Genomic DNA, 20,098 nt, shown 5'->3' on the forward strand with positions numbered 1-20,098 from the left:
CCAGAGTCGCTGTGGACATCCCAGCCCTGGGAAGTGGGGTGGGCAAGAAGAACCTCCCAGGCCTTCTCCATACCCAAAACTAAACATCATTCTTCATGGTGAAACCTGGGGAAAACCCCCACCGAAGTAAGGAACGAGGCAAGGACACCAGTTGTCACCAAGACTATTTGACATTATTCCAGAAGTCAAGAGCAGAAAAGAAAGGAACAGGCATAGAGTAGGTTAATAAGTGAGCTAGGTTTACGGGAGGTGGAGACAGCTTGGCGTGGACTGAGCAGCCACTCTGCCAGACCATGCGCCAGTCCATTTTTCTACCTCTATCTCATCACATCCTCACCTAATACTGTGAGGCAGGGCCTTGGGTATCCCCATTTCTGTAGATGAGGAAACTGAGGCTTGGAGAGTTACTATTCTTTGGCAAAGTATCTTAGTTCATTCAGGCTGCTATAACAAAATACCACTGACTGGGTGGCTTATCAACAACAGACATGCATTTCTCACACTTCTGGAGGCTGGGAAATCCACAATGAAGGTGCCAGCACATTTGTGGTCTGGAGACGGCTTCACTCTCTGCTTCATAGATGGCACCTTCTCACTGTATCCTCATATAGCGGAAGGGAGACTAGCTCTGGCGTCTCTGAGTTTTTGGGGTTTTGTGGTTTTCTGGGTTTTGGGGGTGTTTGTTTATTTATTTATTTATTTATTTATTGAGACAGGGTCTTGCTCTGTAGCCAAGGCTGGAGTGCAGTGGCACAGTCATGGCTCACTGTGACCTCTGCCTCTGAGGCTCAAGCAGTCCTCCCACCTCAGCCTCCCAAGTAGCTGGGACTACAGGCACGTGCTACCACGCTTGGCCAATTTTTGTGTTTTTTGTATAAATGGGGTCTTCTGTGTTGTCCAGGCTGGTCTCAAAGTCCTGGGCTCAAGTGATCTGCCTGCCTCGGCCTCCCAAAGTGCTGGGATTAGAGGCATAAGCCAACGTGCCCAGCCTGGGGTCTCTTTTATTACTAAAAAGGCACTAATTCCATTCACGAGGGCTCCACCCTCATGACCTAATCACCTCCCAAAAGGCCCCACCTCCTAATACCCTCACCTCAGGGGTTAAGATTTCAACATATGCATTTGGGGAGAGGACACAAACGTTTAGATCATAGCACTGAGGTTGCACAGTTAATGGGTGATAGAGCTGGGCCTTGGATGACAGTATCAGGAAGCCGGGCCTACCCTGGTGCTGTTGTGAGTTCAAGGGATTTCAGGGCTGATTGAGGAAAAATAAATGACCACAAGATGGCAGTAGCATACAAGCAGCTTTGCTTGGGGGGCATTTTGACAGGTTGACATGCTGAGGGGTCCCTTACAGAATGAGGCTTTCGAGAGATGATGTTGCAGGCCACCATCCAGCAGGGGAAGAGGGCAAAGGAACTCTTGGGCAAGAAGGGGACTGAGAGGGGGCTCACATGTCTAGATGATGTCGTCCAGTGTGGGGAGCTCAGACGGGGCGTCTCTGGATCAGAGAACTGCAAAGGGCAGCAGTGGCTTGGGGTCTTTATGGAGCCCTTGGGTCTGTCTTCTCTATGGCTGGCAGATGTTAGGTGCAGTTTCATGGGGTATGCAAAGTAGTCAGGCTCCAAATCGCTAAATATCTGCTTGGTTTGGGTTTTTTTTTTTTTTTTTTTGAGATGGAGAGTCTCGCTGTGTTGTCTAGGCTGGAGTGCAGTGACGCGATCTCGGCTCACTGCAAGCTCCGCCGCCTGGGTTCACGCCATTCTCCTGCCTTAGGCTCCTGAGTAGCTGGGACTACAGGCGCCCGCCAGCACTCCCAGCTATTTTTTTTTTTTTTTGTATTTTTAGTAGAGACGGGGTTTCACCATGTCTTGTGATCTCCTGACCTTGTGATCCGCCCGCCTCGGCCTCCCAAAGTGCTGGGATTACAGGTGTGAGCCACTGCGCCCGACCCTGTTTGAGCTTTTTTATGTAACTGTATACATTTTTTTTTGTTTTTGTTTTTTGAGACCAGGTCTCACTCTGTCACCCAGGCTGGAGTGTGGTGGCATGATATTGGCTCACTGCAGCCTCTGCCTCCCCTTTCAAGCAATTCTCGTGCCTTAGGCTCCTGAGCAGCTGGGATTACAGGTGCACGCCACCACACCCAGCTAATTTTTATATTTTTAGTAGAGACTAGGTTTCGCCATTTTACCCAGGCTGGTCTCAAGTTCCTGGGCTCAAGCAGTCTGCCCACCTCAGCCTCCCAAAATGCTGGGACTACGGTGTGAGCCACTGTGCCTGGCCATACATATTATGTTTTAAAAATAACAAGAGGATGGGTACAAATTTGAGTTTGGTGCCTGTGGACTTTTGACGGTCCAGGCCTGCTGTGAGGAAGTAAACAACATAAGGCCATTATCCCAGGGCCATTTTTGGCTCATTTATAAAACAGGCCTCATCTAGGCCTTTGATGACCAGTGCAGTTAAGCAACATAAACCTCTTATTATTTGATGTGGATCAGCAAAATGGGGTTCTTGAGTTTTCAGTATTCTGAATAGAGCACAGTTGTTTTGAGAAAAGTCCTCACTTCCTTTTCCTATTCCATGATGTTGGTAAGAACCGCCCTATTTACAGAACTGTGGTTCTGATTTTGGGGTGGAAGCCAAAATCTCTATTCTGATATACCAAAAGCAGATACCATTTTGCATGGAACAGGAATGCAGTGAAATAAACAACATTCGCACTGAGCCAAGCATAATCTCCTGTCTAGAAGGGCGTGAGATTCTCCCTTTGACCCCAGGTCCCCACCCGGGTGCTGTGCACGAGGGTGGATTAATCTTAACATGCCAGATACCGTTGTCTTCATAACGCATGCATGGGACGTGCAGGAGACAAGGAGGATCTCACCCATTTTTCAAAGGAGGAAATAGTGACAAGGGGCCATTCTGTCTTCTTCATGGGGTCTCCATCTGAGCCCTTCCCAGGTGCCCATCAGGAAAGTAGAGATGCAGTGTGGATTGCACTTCAAAGTGTCTCCCAAGGACGTCCCCTCCCTCCATAGTATAGCTGTGTCCATCTGGCAGACATGGCAGCTGATGCCTAGAGAACCTCTCCATTCCTAATTCCACTGATGGAGCTGGGTTCCAGCCTATATCTGCAGTTTCTGTGGCTCCTGACTTTGAACACTTCCTGCTATACCATGCTCCTGGGAGCTATCATTCCTTAGGCTTAAAGGAAGTTTCTAGGCCTCAGCTCAGATCAGCCATCATGGTCTAATGAGGTAGCACATGGGGCGATTCCTGAGCCCGGTAGGTTGGTTATCATCTGCAACATGAGGAGGCCAGGCAAAGGGTTGGGGCAGAGGGCCTGTCGGGTCTCTGGCTGTCAGCACCTCACCAGCTCCGTGGCATGTCCTCTGCAGACCGGGAAGCAGCCCTGTGGGAGATGGAGGAGCACCAGCTGCAGGAGAGGCACCAGCTGGTGAAGCAGCAGCTCAAAGACCAGTACTTCCTCCAGCGGCACGAGCTGCTGCGCAAGCATGAGAAGGTGAGCTGCCGGCAGCGCGGGGCTCGGATCTGCTGCTGGGCCAACCTGGGAGAGCCATGAGGCTGTATGTGATGGGGCACCTCTCGGGTGCACACTTTGGATGACAAGTGCCCCCAAGAGGAGCCAGGGCTGGCTGCAGTGAGGCCCCAAGAGGTTCTCCAGGGGTGTCCTGCTTCAGCTCAAGGGACCAGGAATAGGGGAAACCGTGCAGGGAAGCCGATGGCCAAAGCAGCTCCCTCGCTGACTGTTACTTGCCGTGTGTGTCTTTTTTTTTTTTTTTTTGAGATGGAGTCTTGCTCTGTTGCTCAGGCTGGAGTAGCAGTAGTGCCATCTAGGCTCACTGCAACCTCCGCCTCCTGGGTTCAAGCAATTCTCCTGCCTCAGCCTCCCGAGTAGCTGGGATTACAGGTGCTTGCCACCATGCCCAGCTAATTTTTGTATTTTTTTTAGTAGAGTTGGGCTTTCACCTTGTTGGCCAGGCTGGTCTCAAATCCCTGACCTCAAGTGATCTGGCTGCCTTGGCCTCCCAAAGTGCCGGGATTACAGGCGTGAGCCACTGGGCCTGCCTGGTGTGTGTCTTTCTTTTGCTCTTTTTTCTCTTTTCCCTCTTTTTGTCCTCCCTTTCCATTTTCTCTTTATTTCTCTCTTTCTTGTGCATTCCCTCAGAATACTTTTAGGTCTCCACTTAAACACCACCTCTGCTGGGAAGCCTTACCTGAACTCCCCAGAACTGGTAAGGGCCCCTACTCTGTGTGGCCAAAGCACCCTCTCCTGTGGGAATTGTCTGTCTCAGTTCAGCCTCCATAGTGGGACAGTGACAGACAGATCAAGGTCTGGATGCACAGCAGCTGTGTATAATTGCAGTTTCTTATCTAAATGCAGTGATGGAAGTCAGTATAGGGCCATGGGAGTTCAGAATAAGACTACCCAACCAGGTGAAGAAATCAGGGAAGGCTTTTTGGAGGAGGTGATGCCCATGCTGAGCTTTGAAATACAAATAGGTGTTAGGGGAAGGAAAAAATTCAAATGTATCAGAGTTTTAAAAAATATAAATTCACATCTGCCATCACTAATGATAAACCATCCCCTTTCGTGTACATTTTGCTTTGAGATATTAGCTAATGATGGCATGCCATCATTGATTAGATGAAAGAGCATTTAGAAGGTAAGAATCCAAGATATTAAAAAGAATTTTTAAAGTGAGAGCAAGTAATGTTATTCGTGTAGAAGCAAAATAACACAGGCCTTGCTCTGCTAAACATTGTGGGCCGTGTTGGTCCTGGGTCCCTGAGTGGAGTGTGGGGACCTTTAGCCTGTGACCACACTCTCTGAGTCCGGAGCGCAGCTGACCTCAGCCCCCCGGATATTCCTCTCCAGGAGCGGGAGCAGATGCAGCGCTACAACCAGCGCATGATAGAGCAGCTGAAGGTGCGGCAGCAACAGGAAAAGGCGCGGCTGCCCAAGATCCAGAGGAGTGAGGGCAAGACACGCATGGCCATGTACAAGAAGAGCCTCCACATCAACGGCGGGGGCAGTGCAGCCGAGCAGCGCGAGAAGATCAAGCAGGTGGGGGCCGGGCCTGCAGGGTCTGCGAGTTTGCTGGGGCGTAGGCAAGGCCAGGTTTGGCGGGGCCTGGGCCTTACACGATTTTGGAGAATATGAAACAAGATGCAGGCTGGCTCACCTCTGTAATCCCAACACTTTGAGAGGCCAAGGCGGGCGGGTCACTTGAGCCCAGGAGTTTGAGACCAGCCTAGGCAACATAGCAAAACCCCATCTCTACAAAAAAATAATTAAAAAAAAAATTAGCCAGGTGTGGTGGCTACTTGGAAGGCCGAGGTGGGAGGATCGCTTGAGCCCGGGAGGCAGAGGTTGCAGTGAGCCAAGATTGAGCCACTGCACTCCAGCCTGGGCAACAGAGCGAGACTCCATCTTAAAAAAAAAAAAAAAGAAAGATACACCCTGACCCGCCTGCCATAAGGTCTTGGGAGGGGGTGTGCGAGTCACCAGGTGTGCCCTGGAAGCTTCATCAGCCTCATGGTGAATTCACCTCTGTGTGTGGACAGAGGCGGAGCCTGGTGCTATGTTGCCTATTCTCCTGCACCCTTCCCTTCTGCACTCCCACGCTTTTATTTGGCCAGCTTCCCCACATCCTGTGTTGCCCTTGTGGCTCGGGCACATGGACCCTTGTGATTCCTGCCTGGTATACACACTTTCCTGGCATGTGTCACATTACAGTGTCATGTCCCCACCAGCCTGGGGGCTCCTCAAGGACAGGGGCTGGGTCTCAGCTCAGGGTGAGGACTTACACGGGCACAGCCTGAGGTGGTGCTGGGTACTGGGGCTGTGCACAGACCAGTGCCCCTAAGGGGTCTTCCTAGGCCAGGGCTGAGTGGGGCTCCCTACCCAACCAGCCAGGCCCTGGCCCCCTGAGGCACCCACCCTCGCTCTGGTGCAGTTCTCCCAGCAGGAGGAGAAGAGGCAGAAGTCGGAGCGGCTGCAGCAACAGCAGAAACATGAGAACCAGATGCGGGACATGGTGGCGCAGTGCGAGAGCAACATGAGCGAGCTGCAGCAGCTGCAGGTACCGCCCTGCCTGCCCCTGCCCCTGCCCCTGCCCCCGGGCTGCCTCAGTTTCCCCAAGGCCATCAGCTCTCGGGTCCAGAAACTCCAGGGAAGGATCTTCGTCAGACATGCCCGGGGTGGATGGGTTCCAGTCCTGCCATGCTGCTCTAGGGCTCTGTGAGGTTGGGCAAATCACACCACCCTCCTAGGCCATCGCTCTCACACCCCTAAAATGGGCGTGGGGATGACCATTCCTGCTGTGCAGGCTGGGGGCAAGGACTTGTGAATAAAGTGACGGAGCTGGCAGTGGGCTGCTGCAGGGTTTCTGAGTCATCACTGTGTTTTGGGCAAAGGTGGTTGGGGTGTGGCCGAGCCCCTTGTGGGCTGCTTTTCCTGTGGTAATTCCTGACCTCTTCAAGCTTCCTGGCCCCTGGGTTTGCCCCACGCCTGAGGGTCCCGGCCCCAGGAGCTGGTACTTGAAGCCCCCTTGTGGGGATGGGGCCAATTCAAACCTCAGGAACTGCTCAGGCTATTGGACCCATCGGGCAATTTCTGGAGAGGCAGGGAGGCATGGAGGAAACATTCCAGGTGTCGAGGCCTGCCCGGCAGGGCTCTGCCTTTTGTCACTGTGTGACTTTTGGCCAAGCCATTCACCTTCCACATCTGTTTTCCTATCCCTGCCTTGGGTTTCTGTGAACACTGAGAGAGCCCATATGAAGTGCCGAGCACAGCTCCTGGCAGGCCACAGGCACACAGCGCTGCTGCGAGTATTACTTCTCACTCAGCCAAGTTCTAAACGCCCAGAAGCCTCTAGCATGAAACCCAAAATGAAAATCTCCCAAAGATTCTACTTTTCCAACCCAGTAGGGTCATGGTATCTGGATAAAGGCACTTTCCCCCTGCTTTATAAGCTCCTCAGGACAAGACTGATTCCCTGCAAGAAATCAACAGGGACTTGTCACTGCTGCCTATGAGAGAGATTTACATTTTGTAAAGCAGATAACTTACCTCAGAGAACAGTGAGGTTGGAAGAGTCTCACCCATGTCAGTGACCCTCATTCCTTGCCACAGATCTCCCTGAGGAAATTATATGTGATACATACAGAGTATCTTAGCTCAGGCTGCCATAACAAAATACCATGATGCTTTAAGTAACAGAAACTTCTTTCTCACAGTTCTGGAGGCTGGAAGTCTGAGATCAGGGCGCCAGCATAGTTAGTTTCTGGTGAGGGCTCCCTTCCTGGCTTGTGGACAGCTGCCTTCTTGCTGTATCCTCACAGAAAGTTGCAAATTTACCACACATCCCCACCACAGAGTTAATAAGAACTATTAACATATTCTGGACTATTCCTCCAGGCACTTCTTGGTGCATGTGATTTACATATAGAGTTTGAATAAATGGGATTTATAGTCAAGAAGAAGAAATAATAAATGAACGATGCTGGCGCCCTCGTGGCCACAGCATGAGGTAGGTCTCAGTCTTCAGGGCCTGCGTCTTCTGATTTCTCACCTGTTCTGCCTGGAATTTGTTCCAGAATGAAAAGTGCCACCTCCTAGTAGAGCATGAAACCCAGAAGCTGAAGGCCCTGGATGAGAGCCATAACCAGAACCTGAAGGAATGGCGGGACAAGCTTCGGCCGCGCAAGAAGGTAACCTTGTCCGAGCTGGTGGGCTCAGTCTCGGGCTCTGCTCTGTGCCATGCACAGGCCTCTGGCCAGGACATGTTAGGTCTCCTTATTTTGGTGGACTCTTGCTTTGTGGCACCATCAAATGGATCTCCAGCCTGAGAGAGAGGAACTTTCTAACCCTTTATGGCTGAATGCCCTGCAGCTTCCACATCTGGAAGGGCAGCCTCTTGTTTAGCTCCCTCTCATGGACCGAAGGACTCCTGCCATGTGGTGTCCACAGAGGACGCTGCAGTGAGTCAAACCAGCCACTCTGCTGGGCCAGAAGCCCAGCCTGTGGGGATTTTCTCTTAGACGAAGTTATTCTGCGAAGTCAGAACCCAGCACCAGATAAACTGCTTGCCAATTTAGTTTTCTGTTGCTGTGTGATGAACTGCCACACACTTAGCAGCTTAAACCAACACCCGTTTACTCCTTCCTAGTGATGGAGTTCAAGAGTCTGGGTGGGCTCACCTGGGTTCTCTGCTCAGGGTCTCACCAGGCTGCAATCAATGTGTCAGCATGGCTGGGCTCTTAGCTGAAGTTTCTGGGGAAGAATCACTTCCAAACCCATTCAGCTTTCGACAGAATCCAGTTTCTTGTGGCTGTAGGTCTGAGGTCCCTGTTTCTTTGCTGACCTCACACAGGGGTTACTTTATCTTCTAGAGGCCACCGGCACTCTGTATCATGTGGCCTCCTCCACCTCCAAGTAGCAAGCATGCATTCAGACCTCCTCGTGCTTTGAATGTCTCTGATATCCCCTTCTGCTACCAGCTGGAGAAAAACCTTTTGTGCTCATGTGATTAAATCAGGGTCACGGGATAGCCTCCCTGCTTGCAGGAATGATACCACATTCAGAGGTTCCACCCACACGCAGAGGAGCGGGGAGAGTTATACGAGAGAGAGTTAAGGAGGTCATTTTCGAATTGTGCCTGCCATACTTTCGCCTTCAAAACCCATGCCCTTGCTCAGTCCCGCATCTTTCTTTACTGCCCTGTCTCTCTCCTTCTCTGCGAAGCCCTGTCACAATTTCTTCCTCCACCCACCGAGAAATTCCTTCCTCCACCCACTGAGAAATTCCTTTCTCAGCCCACTGCAGCCGCTCCTGGCAAGGTCAATAACAACATCCTGGTGGCTGACTCCCATGGATACGGCTTGCTGGACTTGACCTCCTGGTGGCAGCCAATGCTACCAGTCACTGTCTTCCTCGCCTGCCTTGTCCTCCTAGGCCCACCTTCTGCTGGGTTTCTTCTCTGTCACTAGCCCCTCTGCAACGTCCCTCTTGACCCATCTGTTGATTTCTTTATTTTATTTTTTGTTTTAGAGACACAGTTTCACTCTTGCACCCAAGGCTGGAGTGCAGTGTCGCGTTCTCGGCTCACTGCAACCTCTGCCTCCTGGGTTCAAATGATTTTCCTGCCTCAACCTCCTGAGTAGCTGGGATTACAGGCACGTGTCACTATGCCTGGCTAGTTTTCCTATTTTTAGTAGAGACGGGGTTTCGCCATGTTGTCCAGGCTGGTCTTGAACTCCTGACCTCAAGTGATCCACCCCCCTCGACCTCCCAAAGTGCTGGGATTACAGGCGCAGGAACTTGGCTCTCTGCAACCTCTGCCTCCTGGGTTCAAGTGATTCTCCTGCCTCAGCTTCCCGAGTAGCTGGGACTACAGGCGTGCACCATTGTGCCTGGCGGAGATACAGTTTTTTTAAAATATTGTGTAATGAAATGTGTCAACTTTTGGAAGATCTGCATAACTCAGAAAACCAATATTTTCTAAGTGACCAGTGCATGATGTTACAGGATCATGGCTGGAGCAAAGTTAAATCCAAGTGCGAGACAGACCAGCGGAATTTTTTTTTTTTCTGAGACGGAGTGGCGCTATCTCAGCTCACTGCAACCTCCACCTCCCAGGTTCAAGCAGTTCTCCTGCCTCAACCTTCCTGAGCAGCTGGGATTACAGGCACCCGCCACCACTCCTAAAGTGCTGGGATTACAGGTGTGAACCCAGGAGTTTGAGACCAGCCTGGACAACATGGTGAAACGTCATCTCTACAAAAAATACAAAAATTAGCCGGGCACAGTGGCACATGCCTGTAGTCCCAGATACTCTGGAGCCTGAGATGGGAGGCTCACTTGAGGCCAGGAAGTCAAGGGTGCAGTGAGCCATGATTGCACCACTGCACTCCAGCCTGGGTGACAGATTGAGACCCTGTCAAAAAGAAAAAAAGCCGGGCGCGGTGGCTCACGCCTGTAATCCCAGCACTTTGGGAGGCCGAGGCAGGCAGATCACGAGGTCAGGAGATCGAGACCATCCTGGCTAACACGGTGACACCCCGTCTCTACTAAAAATACAAAAAAAAAAATTAGCCGGGTGCGGTGGCGGGCACCTGTAGTCCCAGCTACTCGGGAGGCTGAGGCAGGAGAATAGCGTGAACCCGAGAGGCAGAGCTTGCAGTGAGCTGAGATCGCGCCACTGCACTCCAGTCTGGGCGACAGAGCAAGACTCCATCTCAAAAAAAAAAAAAAGAAAAAAAAGAAAAAAAAAATTTGAGAAGCTGTCAAGTTCAGGCTGGTGGACACAGGTTTTCCAAAGTTCTCATTTTTGCTTGAATGCTCAAATTTTGTCATTGGCAATAAATAGCCTTTGTTTGTTTCCCTTGAAGTGATCAGCTCAGTTTGTTCATTTTCAAGAGAGTGTTTGCTAAATACTCATATTTGTCAGTTATTTTTTTTTGAAATAGGGTCTTGCTATGTTGCCCAGGCTCATTTCAACCGCCTGGGCTCAAGCAGTTCTCCTGTCTCAGCCTCCCAAGTAGCTGGAACTATAGACACATGCCACCATGCCCAACTGTGAGTTATTTTTTGATAAACACGATGTTCTGCAAAATAAAGTGGCTAGTTCAGCCCGCAACTCAAGACAATTGCACAAGAACAACATCAGGCACAAGAGCAGGATCTCTAGACAGCCATCATGCTTTGATGGGCAGCAGGCGGGCCTTATGCATAGTTCTCATTTCCTCACATAGGACGTTAAAGGGCTGTGACCTTGAAGGTCAGGATTTAATAAAATGAACCATTTGTGTTGCACCATCAAGGTGATCTTAAATGCAACTGGCTTTATTGTTTTAATTGAAAAACTTTCTAAAATACTATGAGTGGGCCTGGCATGGTGGCTGACACCTGTAATCCCAGCACTTTGGGAAGCCAAGGCGGGTGGATCACCTGAGGTCAGGAGTTTGAGACCAGCCTGGCCAACATGGCAAAACCCAGTCTCTACTAAAAATACAAAAATTAGCCAGACATGGTGGTGCATGCCTGTAATCCCAGCTACTCGGGTGACTGAGGCAGGAGAATCACTTGAACCTGGCGGGCAGAGGTTGCAGTGAGCCAAGATCTCACCACTTCACTCCAGCCTGGGCGAAAGAGTGAAACTCCATCTCAACAAATAAAAATAAACATAAACACATGTGAGTGCACGGTGGTGAAGAATACCCATTCAGTTTGGAGGGGCCATTGTTTTAATCCTCCAGAAGCTCCAGAAGTTTTACCCATCATTGCTTTTGTACCATTAGCACAAATATCAAAACAGTGAAAAAGCAAACTGTGTCTTAGTAGGAAACTAGAGCTTGCTGCCCCTCCCCCACCCCCAGAAAGTGTTTTGGGCCCCCTAGGGGTTCGTGGACCACACTTTGAGAACTACTGTTCTTGCCTTATCTCCCGTCAGTCTCATCCCCCACTTGTGCTCTGAACAGATTTCAGTACCCAAATAGATCTCCATACCATATGCGCTTTCCTCGTTCCCTGCTGGGCTTTTGCCCAGCCTGTTCCCCTTGCCAGGAATTCTCTACCCACCAGCCTTTGCTTGGCCAACTTCTGTTTGTCTTCATTATTCAGGCATCCCCCATGGAGGCTGTATGGTGTCTCTTCTGGGCTCCCCGTCTTTGCCCCTGTCATGGTGCCTATCACATGGGATTGCATTTGTGTGTCATCGTTAGCATGATGGTTCATTTGTTTGTGTATTAATGCAACACATATTTCTTGAGCACCTGCTAAGTGCCCCACACTGTTTCAGACACTAGGGACACTGCATTGAACAAAAGGGACAAGTCCGTGCCCTCCGGAAGAAGCAGGGAGGGAAACAGCATGGGGGGGGTCACAAAGTGAGGCTGCTTCAGATGGTGTGGCAGGAAGATGTCGTCTAAGAAGATGACATCTGAGCCAAGATCTGAAGGACCTGAGGGAGGGAGCCGTGCAGCCCTGGGGGTTTTCAGGGGGACATTCCCAGCATGGGGAAGAGCAACTGCAAAGGCCTGGACACCTTGCTTGTGAAACAAGGAGACCCCTGTGGCCGGAGAGAGAGGTGGTGATGGTGGGAGGTGATAGGAGGTAAAGTCAGAGGGGTGGGGGGGCCTATGTAAAGTCTGGCTTTTACTCTGTGTGAGATGGGAGCCACTGGAGGGTTCTGAGCTGAGGACAAGGTGGTCTGACTCGTGTTTTGAAAAGGATCCTGCTGGCTGCCCTCAGGGGTCAAGAGTGGAGGCAGAGAGACCAGTAAGGAAACTATTGTGATAACCTTGGTGAGCAATGATAGCAGCTTGGTCTAGCATGGTATCAGAGGTTGGGGGAATTCGTCCATGTCCTCTCTAGCTGGCACTCTAGACGTTCTTGCTGGTCACCAGCTTTGGGATCTTGGGCAAGCCATCTTCCCCGCTCTGGGCCTGTATTAGTCTGGATTCTCTAGAGAAACAGAACCAAGATAGAGAGAGGATGTGTGTGTGTGTGTGTGTGTGTGTGTGTGTTTGTGTGTAGGGAGAGGGAGAGGGAAATTGATTTAGTTATTTTAAGGAATTGGCTCACACGATTGTGAGGGCTGGTAAGTCTCAAATCTGCAGGACAGGTCAGCAGGCTGGAGACCCAGTTGTTTTTGCTATCTAGAGGCAGAATTCCTTCTCTCTTCTTTTCTGTGAAGGGCTTCAACTGATTGAGGCCCACCCACATGATGAAGGGTAATTTGCTTTACTCAGAGTTTACTGATTTAAATGCTAATCACATCTAGAAAATACCTTCATCGTGACATCTAGTCTGGTGTTTGACCAAACAGGTGGATACCAAGGCCTTGCCAAGTTGACACATAAAATTAACCATCACAGAAATTAGTCGGGCACAGTGGCGCATGCCTGTAATCCCAGCTACATGGGGGGCTGAGGCAGGAGAATTGCTTGAACCCAGGAGGCGGAGGTTGCAGTGAGCCAAGATCGCATCACTGCACTCCAGCCTGGGTGACAGAGCAAGACTCCGTCTCAAAAAAAAAAAAACACAAAAACAAAAAACATGGGGCGGGCCGGGTGTGGTGGCTCACACCTGTAATCCCAGCACTTTGGGAGGCCGAGGTGGGCGGATCACGAGGTCAGGAGATGGAGACCATCCTGGCTAACACGGTGAAACCCCATCTCTACTAAAAAAATACAAAAAATTAGCCGGGCGCAGTGGCGGGTGCCTGTAGTCCCAGCTACTCGGGAGGCTGAGGCAGGAAAATGGCGTGAACCCGAGAGGCGGAGCTTGCAGTGAGCCGAGATTGCGCCACTGCACTCCAGCCTGGGGGAGAGAGCGAGATTCTGTCTCAAAAAAAAAACAAAAACAAAAACAAAAAAAAAAAAAACAGACCTCAGTGTGGTTATTTGTACAGTGAAGCTATCAATACTGCAATGTTATGTCAGAAGTCGCCAGCACATAGTACAGGCCAAGGATATACTCATTCCCCTAAACTCTCTGAGGAGAGAGCTGCCCAAGTTACCCTTAATCTCATGCCCATGGGTCCTGAAGTCCTGAGGTTTGTTCTGCCATCGTACATCAGTTCTGCTTAGTGTAACTGTGGTCTGGACAGGAGGCAGCTGCCCATCTCAGCTGTGTAATGGCCTTGGGAGTCCTTGAATTGAGGCCTCCTCCCTGTGCTAATGGAGCTTTCTGGCTGGAAGCTGGCCAGGGTCCCAGACTTCCTGTTAGGCCCATGCTCATCAGTTTCTGTAACCATGGTCTGCTGGGACTTTCGATACTTGACACTCAAGTCAATAGTGTTCCTGCCGACATAGGTTGGTTCTGCAATCAGGAAATAAACGTCCACCTGGTTCTCTTACCTGGGGGTTCTATACCCTTGGCATATCCTGAGAGAATTTGAAAATGAATGATCACGTTTCCCCTAGCTATTGCCTTATGTCTCAGATTGCTTCAGAGAGGGGCCTGGGCTCAGGGGAGGCACCACAAGTGTGCAGTTGGGAAGCCAGCATTGGACTTTGCCTGTGGGGGCTGCCTCTTTGCAGAATTCTTTATAGAATTCTTCTGTCATTAGCTACTTGGGTTTCTGCTGGAACAATGACCCAGAGGTGATGATTTTCATTCGAGAATAAATGGTCTTTTACATTCTTGCATTACAGTCAGCAGCCTGTGAACCCCCCTGCCTTGTATGGAGGCAGGGAGATGATTGTACATGGTGGAGTATTTTTAGAAAAATTCAGATGTATTTCAAGCAAGTACGGAATATCTGGTAGAGTCAATAAAGTGTTGCTTGGGTCAGTGTTAACACAGAATGTGGCCTCAAACAAGTCAAATCTTCCCTCCTAAACCCTGGCTTTTCGGGCTGTAAAATGTAGATAATATTTATTTCCTTAAAGTAGGTGTTAGCAAACTACTGCCAATGTCCTAATCTGGCCCACCACCTATATTTGTAAATAAAGTTTTATTGGAACACAGCCATGCTCGTTCATTTACAGATTGTCTATGGCTGATTTTGTACTACAGTGGCAGTTGAGTAGTCACAATAGAGACCAAATATGTCCTGCAAAGCCAAAAATGTTTACTATCGGTCACGCAACAGAAAAAAGATCCCTGACTCTGGCCTTAGAAGGTTGTATTGAGAAATATATGTGGTGGTTAGAACAGAGTAATGCTTAAACAGCCCAGGCTTTGGAGTCACACAGGTGGGATGAAGTCCTAACTCCTCCATTACTAGTTGTGAGACCTTGGGCAAGTTACTAAACCATTCTGTGCTCAAAAAGTAGTAGCTGTTATTATTAAATTGTTGGTATTCCTAGAGCAGAGGCCCCAGACTGAGAACCTGTGTGCTGGAATTGGCTTACAGGCATCGTACGTTTGGCCAACATAGTGATGTAAAAAAAGTTGTTTTTTTTTTTGAGACAGAGTCTCACTCTGTCACCCAGGCTTGAGTGCAGTGGCGCGATCTTGGCTCACTGCAACTTCCACCTCGCCTCAAGTGATTCTCCTGCCTCAGCCTCCCAGGTAGCTGGGATTACAGGCACACACTACCAGGCCTAGCTAATTTTTGTATTTTTAGTAGAGATGGGGTTTCGCCATGTTGGCCAGGCTGGTCTTGAATTCCTGACCTCAGGTGATCCGCCCGCCTTGGCCTCCCAAAGTGCTGGGTTTACAGGGCTGAGCCACCGCACCTGGCCTGTAGATTTTTTAAAACATGTCCACTTTTAAGTATATAAGGAGATTTTACATTAAAATCTTGATTTCCAGTTTCTTTAGAAAATCCTAGGCCAGGCGCGGTGGCTCACGCCTGTAATCCAAACACTTTGGGAGGCCAAGGTGGGTGGATCACGTGAAGTCAGGAGTTTGAGACCAGTCTGGCCAACATGGTGAAACCCCTTCTCTACTAAAAATACAAAAATTAGCCAGTCATGGTGGCAGGTGCCTGTAATCCCAGCTACTGGGGAGGCTGAGGCAGGAGAATCACTTGAACCTATGAGGCTGAATTTGTAGTGAGCCAAGATAGTGCCACTGCACTCCAGCCTGTGCGACAGAGCGAAACTCTGTCTCAAAAAAAAGAAAAGAAAAATATTTCTGGTAGGATCCAATTTACCTAGATAAACTTGCTTGTGCCCAAGGGAACCTCCCGCAGTGCTTTTCAACTAGAGCTCTCCTCTGAGTTACCTGAAGAGTTTGTACAGTACAGAAGGCCTTGGTCCCACCACAAATCTTCAAAATCAGAACCTCTGGGTTTAGGCAAAGGCACGTGTATTTTGTTTTTTTGTTTTTTTTGGTTTTTTTGTTTTTTTTTTGAGATGGAGTCTCGCACTGTCACCCGAGGTGGAGTGCAGTGGCGCAATCTCAACTCAGGCATGTGTATTTTGAAAAAAAAACTGACATCTCTGCTTCCTTTGCTGCTAAATCTGTCTCCATCTTCTCCCTCGGGTTTTTCTCCAGTCATTTGGCTGTTTTCCTGCCAGGGGATTTGCATCTGCTTTTTTTCCTCCCTGCCCCATCTAGATTGACATTTCCCCCAACTGTACCCTTCAGTTCACAGGGAGCTTCTGAGTGGCGGTGGCAGGAGGTGGTACTTACCTCCTGGGGGAGGAGCTCTAGGGTAGGAAAGAGGGAAGCCGTAGTTTCTCAAGCACTGAGGCCTGGAAGGGAACGTTCCAGAGAAGGCCATGTCAGTGGGGGTCCTGTGAGTGGGAGACCCATGTGTGGCCTGCAGGTCTCACCAAGCGCCATCCGTCCTCTCTCTTCCCTAGGCTCTGGAAGAGGATCTGAACCAGAAGAAGCGGGAGCAGGAGATGTTCTTCAAGCTGAGCGAGGAGGCGGAGTGCCCAAACCCCTCCACTCCAAGCAAGGCCGCCAAGTTCTTCCCCTACAGTTCTGCAGATGCTTCTTAACAACTGCCCGGGGCTGTGGCTGGCAGCTTGGTGGGCCCCAGGGCCTTCTCCTTCATTCTCTGTGAATATGTAACTCAGGACCCCTTTTCCCTCTTGCGTCTGTGCCAGCTCAAATCCAGCCCCTTGCCCTGTGCCACCCCAACTGTGCCCGATAGACCTGCCCCAGCATTCCTGACTTCTCGCTGGCCTGTGGAGGGTGAGGTGTCATTATTTGTCACCTGACCCTAATGTATATTCTCCTTGAGCCCCAGATCCCTTCAAGCTGGAAGGGATGGGGCTGTTGGTGGGGTCAGGGTCCAGGAGGAATGGGCATTCTGTGGCCTCGAGTCCTCTCCTGTTTGCGAAAATACCAGTTTTGCTATCTGTGGGAACAAAGCACTGCTGATGAAGTCCCCGTGGGCTCATCCGGGCTGGAATTCTTGGTTTTTCAGCCATTCCCTGCAGAGTCACTGAATCATCAAGTCCCTCACAGCCATTTCTGTTCCCAGTGGAGCCAGGCCTGCAGCTGGCTGCTCAGGAGATGGCCTCATTCCCCCTGTTCTACCAGTTTGCTTTCGACTTAAGACAAAGCCATGTCTATATGGGGGGCAGGGACTGGGGAAAGAGGAAGGCTGAAATGTTTATTCTGCATCTCCGTGTTTCATGCCATCTCGCGTCCCCCTTCCTGCACGTGGGTGTGAACACACACACACACACGCATACACACCGGACTTGGTCTGCTGGTCTGGCCTCTTCTGCCCAGGTGGGTTGGAACACGTTTGCTGCCTGAGTCTGTGCCACTGAGCACGTTAGGTGGAGCAGTTGGTGTGGCGCGTGTGGGGTGTTGGCACCAGAGGCACGGAGAAGCACAGGCTGTACTGCCAGGCTGCGATTCATGCTGGCCCCCGCACAGGCTCCCGCGTTCAGGGACTGATTCCTCAGTACACAAGGCTTCCACAACCCAGTCTGCTCCCTAGCACTCTGGCCCACCCTGTCTGCAGGTGAAACCGGAGGGCTGTTTCCCTCTGCCCCGTCCCCACGACTGTGTTCAGGAGTCCCGCCTTGCGTTTCAGACCTGGGCTGGCAGTCTCTTGGACTTCTCTTCAGGAAGAAAAAGCATCAGGAGGAGATGGAATGCCCCCTGCCCTGGGAACATGGCGGAAGCGCAGGTTCCGTACCTCAGATGGGCTCCTGCTGGGCCTTCAGGGTCTCAGTTGGCTTCCCCTAGATTCTGATTCTACGGCTGCAGAGTGTATATAACGCAATAAAAGCAAATGTTTGAACCAGTATGCGGGTTTGCTTACAAAGAAAACCTTTCTTTCATCCTGATTTCTAATTGTTTCATTGAAACAGCTATAAAATGTATGGTTTCTCCAGGAAGATACCTGCTTTTTTAAAAACAACACCAACACAAAACTGAGAATGATTTGGAGTAATCCTAGGGTGTATTGAGCGGGTGGCGTTTCGCTGGTGGTGGAGTGTTTGACACTCCCTGGGAGGACTTTATCTGCCTTCACTCCTTTTTTTTTAGGCCGGGCACGGTGGCTCACCTGAGGTAAGGAGTTCAAGACCACCCTGGCCAACGTGGCAAAACCCTGTCTCTACTAAAAGTACAAAAATTAGCCAGGCATGGTGGTGCCTGCCTGTAATCCCAGCTACTCGGGAGGCTGAGGCAGGAGAATTGCTTGAACCCAGGAGGCAGAGGTTGCGGTGAGCCAAGATCACACCACTGCACTCCAGCCTAGGTGACAGGGCGAGACTCTTGTCTCTAAAAAAAAAAAAATAAAATTCTTTGAGACAGGGTCTCTTAATTTGTTGCCCAAGCTGATCTCAAACTCGTGGCTCAAACTGATCCCCCTGCTTCAACCTTGAGTAGCTGGGACAACAGACACACGCTACTGCACCCAGCTAGGTTAAGGTTCTGTATACTCTTGTCTTTCTAAAGCAATTCCTTGGAAATTTTCTCAACATTGGTTATAACCGAATGCTTGGGAAGGGAGGGGCAGCCCTTCAGCAGGAAAAGGGGACTGCCCAAATCTTAAATGCACAGTAAAGATTCTCTTGGAGCTAGCAATTGTTCTCAGGTTAGTGAGCGTTTAGCTTGCCTGCTGCAGAATTTGACCCAGATGGGGGTGTGTTTCAGGTTTCTCACGAATGAGACAAGCGAAACAATTGTCTCCTTTTATTCTCTTTGGTGCATAGGTGCTGGGGAAACATGAACTAGCGGCAGTGTAACTGCAGAACATAGACCCAGTTCTACCAGGCCAGGCCAGCGTTGGGAACCGCCAGACAGGGCCGCTTTGGGCTTTGCTTACAGTATTTCCGTGTGTAGCCTGGCGTGTGAGAAAGTATTAGGTGAAATGCCAGTTTCATGGTTCAGGTGAAAGTCTATGATCATTCCCCTTGTGGCTCGTCCTTCACATCACCTTTGCCCTTCAAGGAGTTGCTGCGTCCCTGCTTAGTGCCGCCTGAGCCCTCAGAGCTCCCCTGTGCTTTTCTGGATGGGGACTGGTGGGGTCACCTAGCCTCACCATGGAGCCACCGTTCAATGCCCATCTCTGAGAGGCCCACGCAGTATTCCTCGTGCCCTGTGTTAGTGCTTTCTGTATAAGGGACAGACAGAACTGGTTTTTTTTTTTTCTCTGTCTGGTTTTAGAGTAAATTAACTTATATTTTCCCTTTATGAAAGATAGAAATTATTTTTATGTAGTTTCCAGACTTTATACAAAATTTTTGTAAAATGTTCTCTGGAAAGTTAACTACAAGAATGTAAATATGCTTCTAATAAAATAACAAGGTTATTTGCCGTTCGGGTTGTTCTTTTGGATTGGGGTGGAAAGCAGGGCACACTTACCCATATTCACCCGGCAAGAAAGGACTTATCTTCCAAGGACACAGGTGCCTCCCAGGTCATACGGCAGCTCAGACTTCGGGTTTCTCTTTGGAAAGACATTATGCTTGGCTGAGAGAGAGCAGGTCATGGGGCGTGTTCTCTACAGACGTTTAATATCATTCTCATTTAACAACAAACATTCATTGACCCCAAAAAGTTTTCACCTGTTAATGTACTGAATGCTTTCAATAATCGGAGGAAGACACCATCATTCCCATTTTATGTATTTATTATTTTTTTAGAGACAGGGTCTCCCTATCACCCTGGAGATAGGGAGTGCAGTGGCATGATCATGGTTCACTGTAACCTCAAACTCTTGGGCTCAGATGATCCTCCCACTTTATCCTCCTGAGTAGCTAGGATTATAGGCATGAGCCACGGTGCCTGGCTTTTTGTGGACACAGGCGACAGGGCAGGGGGGATCACTATGTTGCCCAGGCTGGTCTCAAACTCCCGGCTTCAAGCAATCCTCCTGCCTCAGCCTCCCAAACAGCTGGAATTATAGGTGTGAGCCACCCCCCACCACACCAGGCTCATTCTCATTTTCTAGATGAGGAAATCGGCACTAGGTAAAGGGAAGGGTCAAGCCAGTTCTCAAAACACTGTAAGTAATGCCTATGGGGTTCAAACTTGGACCTTCTGTCAGAGGTGTTTCTGGCATACCTCCTGTGTCTCATTCAACTGCCACTTGAACTAATCAAGGGTCGAACAGACATCTAGCCACTAGCCATCCCTGCTGTATTTAGAAGAATTTGTCTGCCATGCCTCTGAAACACGATTCAGGCTTTC

At 50.0% G+C, this 20,098-nt stretch overlaps 1 protein-coding gene across 1 annotated transcript in view; it reads left to right on the plus strand.

Moving 5' to 3' along the window:
- Nucleotides 1-17,705, plus strand: part of STK10 (serine/threonine kinase 10) — a 137,658-nt gene extending 119,953 nt beyond the window's left edge. Inside the window, exons 15-19 of the mRNA XM_055285244.2 lie at nt 3,408-3,532; nt 4,910-5,098; nt 5,991-6,116; nt 7,633-7,746; nt 16,297-17,705. Of these exons, the coding sequence (XP_055141219.1) occupies nt 3,408-3,532; nt 4,910-5,098; nt 5,991-6,116; nt 7,633-7,746; nt 16,297-16,437 (695 nt within the window). The 3' untranslated portion in view covers nt 16,438-17,705. The remainder of the gene's footprint in view (nt 1-3,407; nt 3,533-4,909; nt 5,099-5,990; nt 6,117-7,632; nt 7,747-16,296) is intronic.
- Nucleotides 17,706-20,098: the final 2,393 nt, after the last annotated feature.

The sequence above is a fragment of the Symphalangus syndactylus genome, chromosome 7 (assembly GCF_028878055.3).
Source record: "Symphalangus syndactylus isolate Jambi chromosome 7, NHGRI_mSymSyn1-v2.1_pri, whole genome shotgun sequence".
NCBI classification, from domain to species: Eukaryota; Metazoa; Chordata; class Mammalia; order Primates; family Hylobatidae; genus Symphalangus; species Symphalangus syndactylus.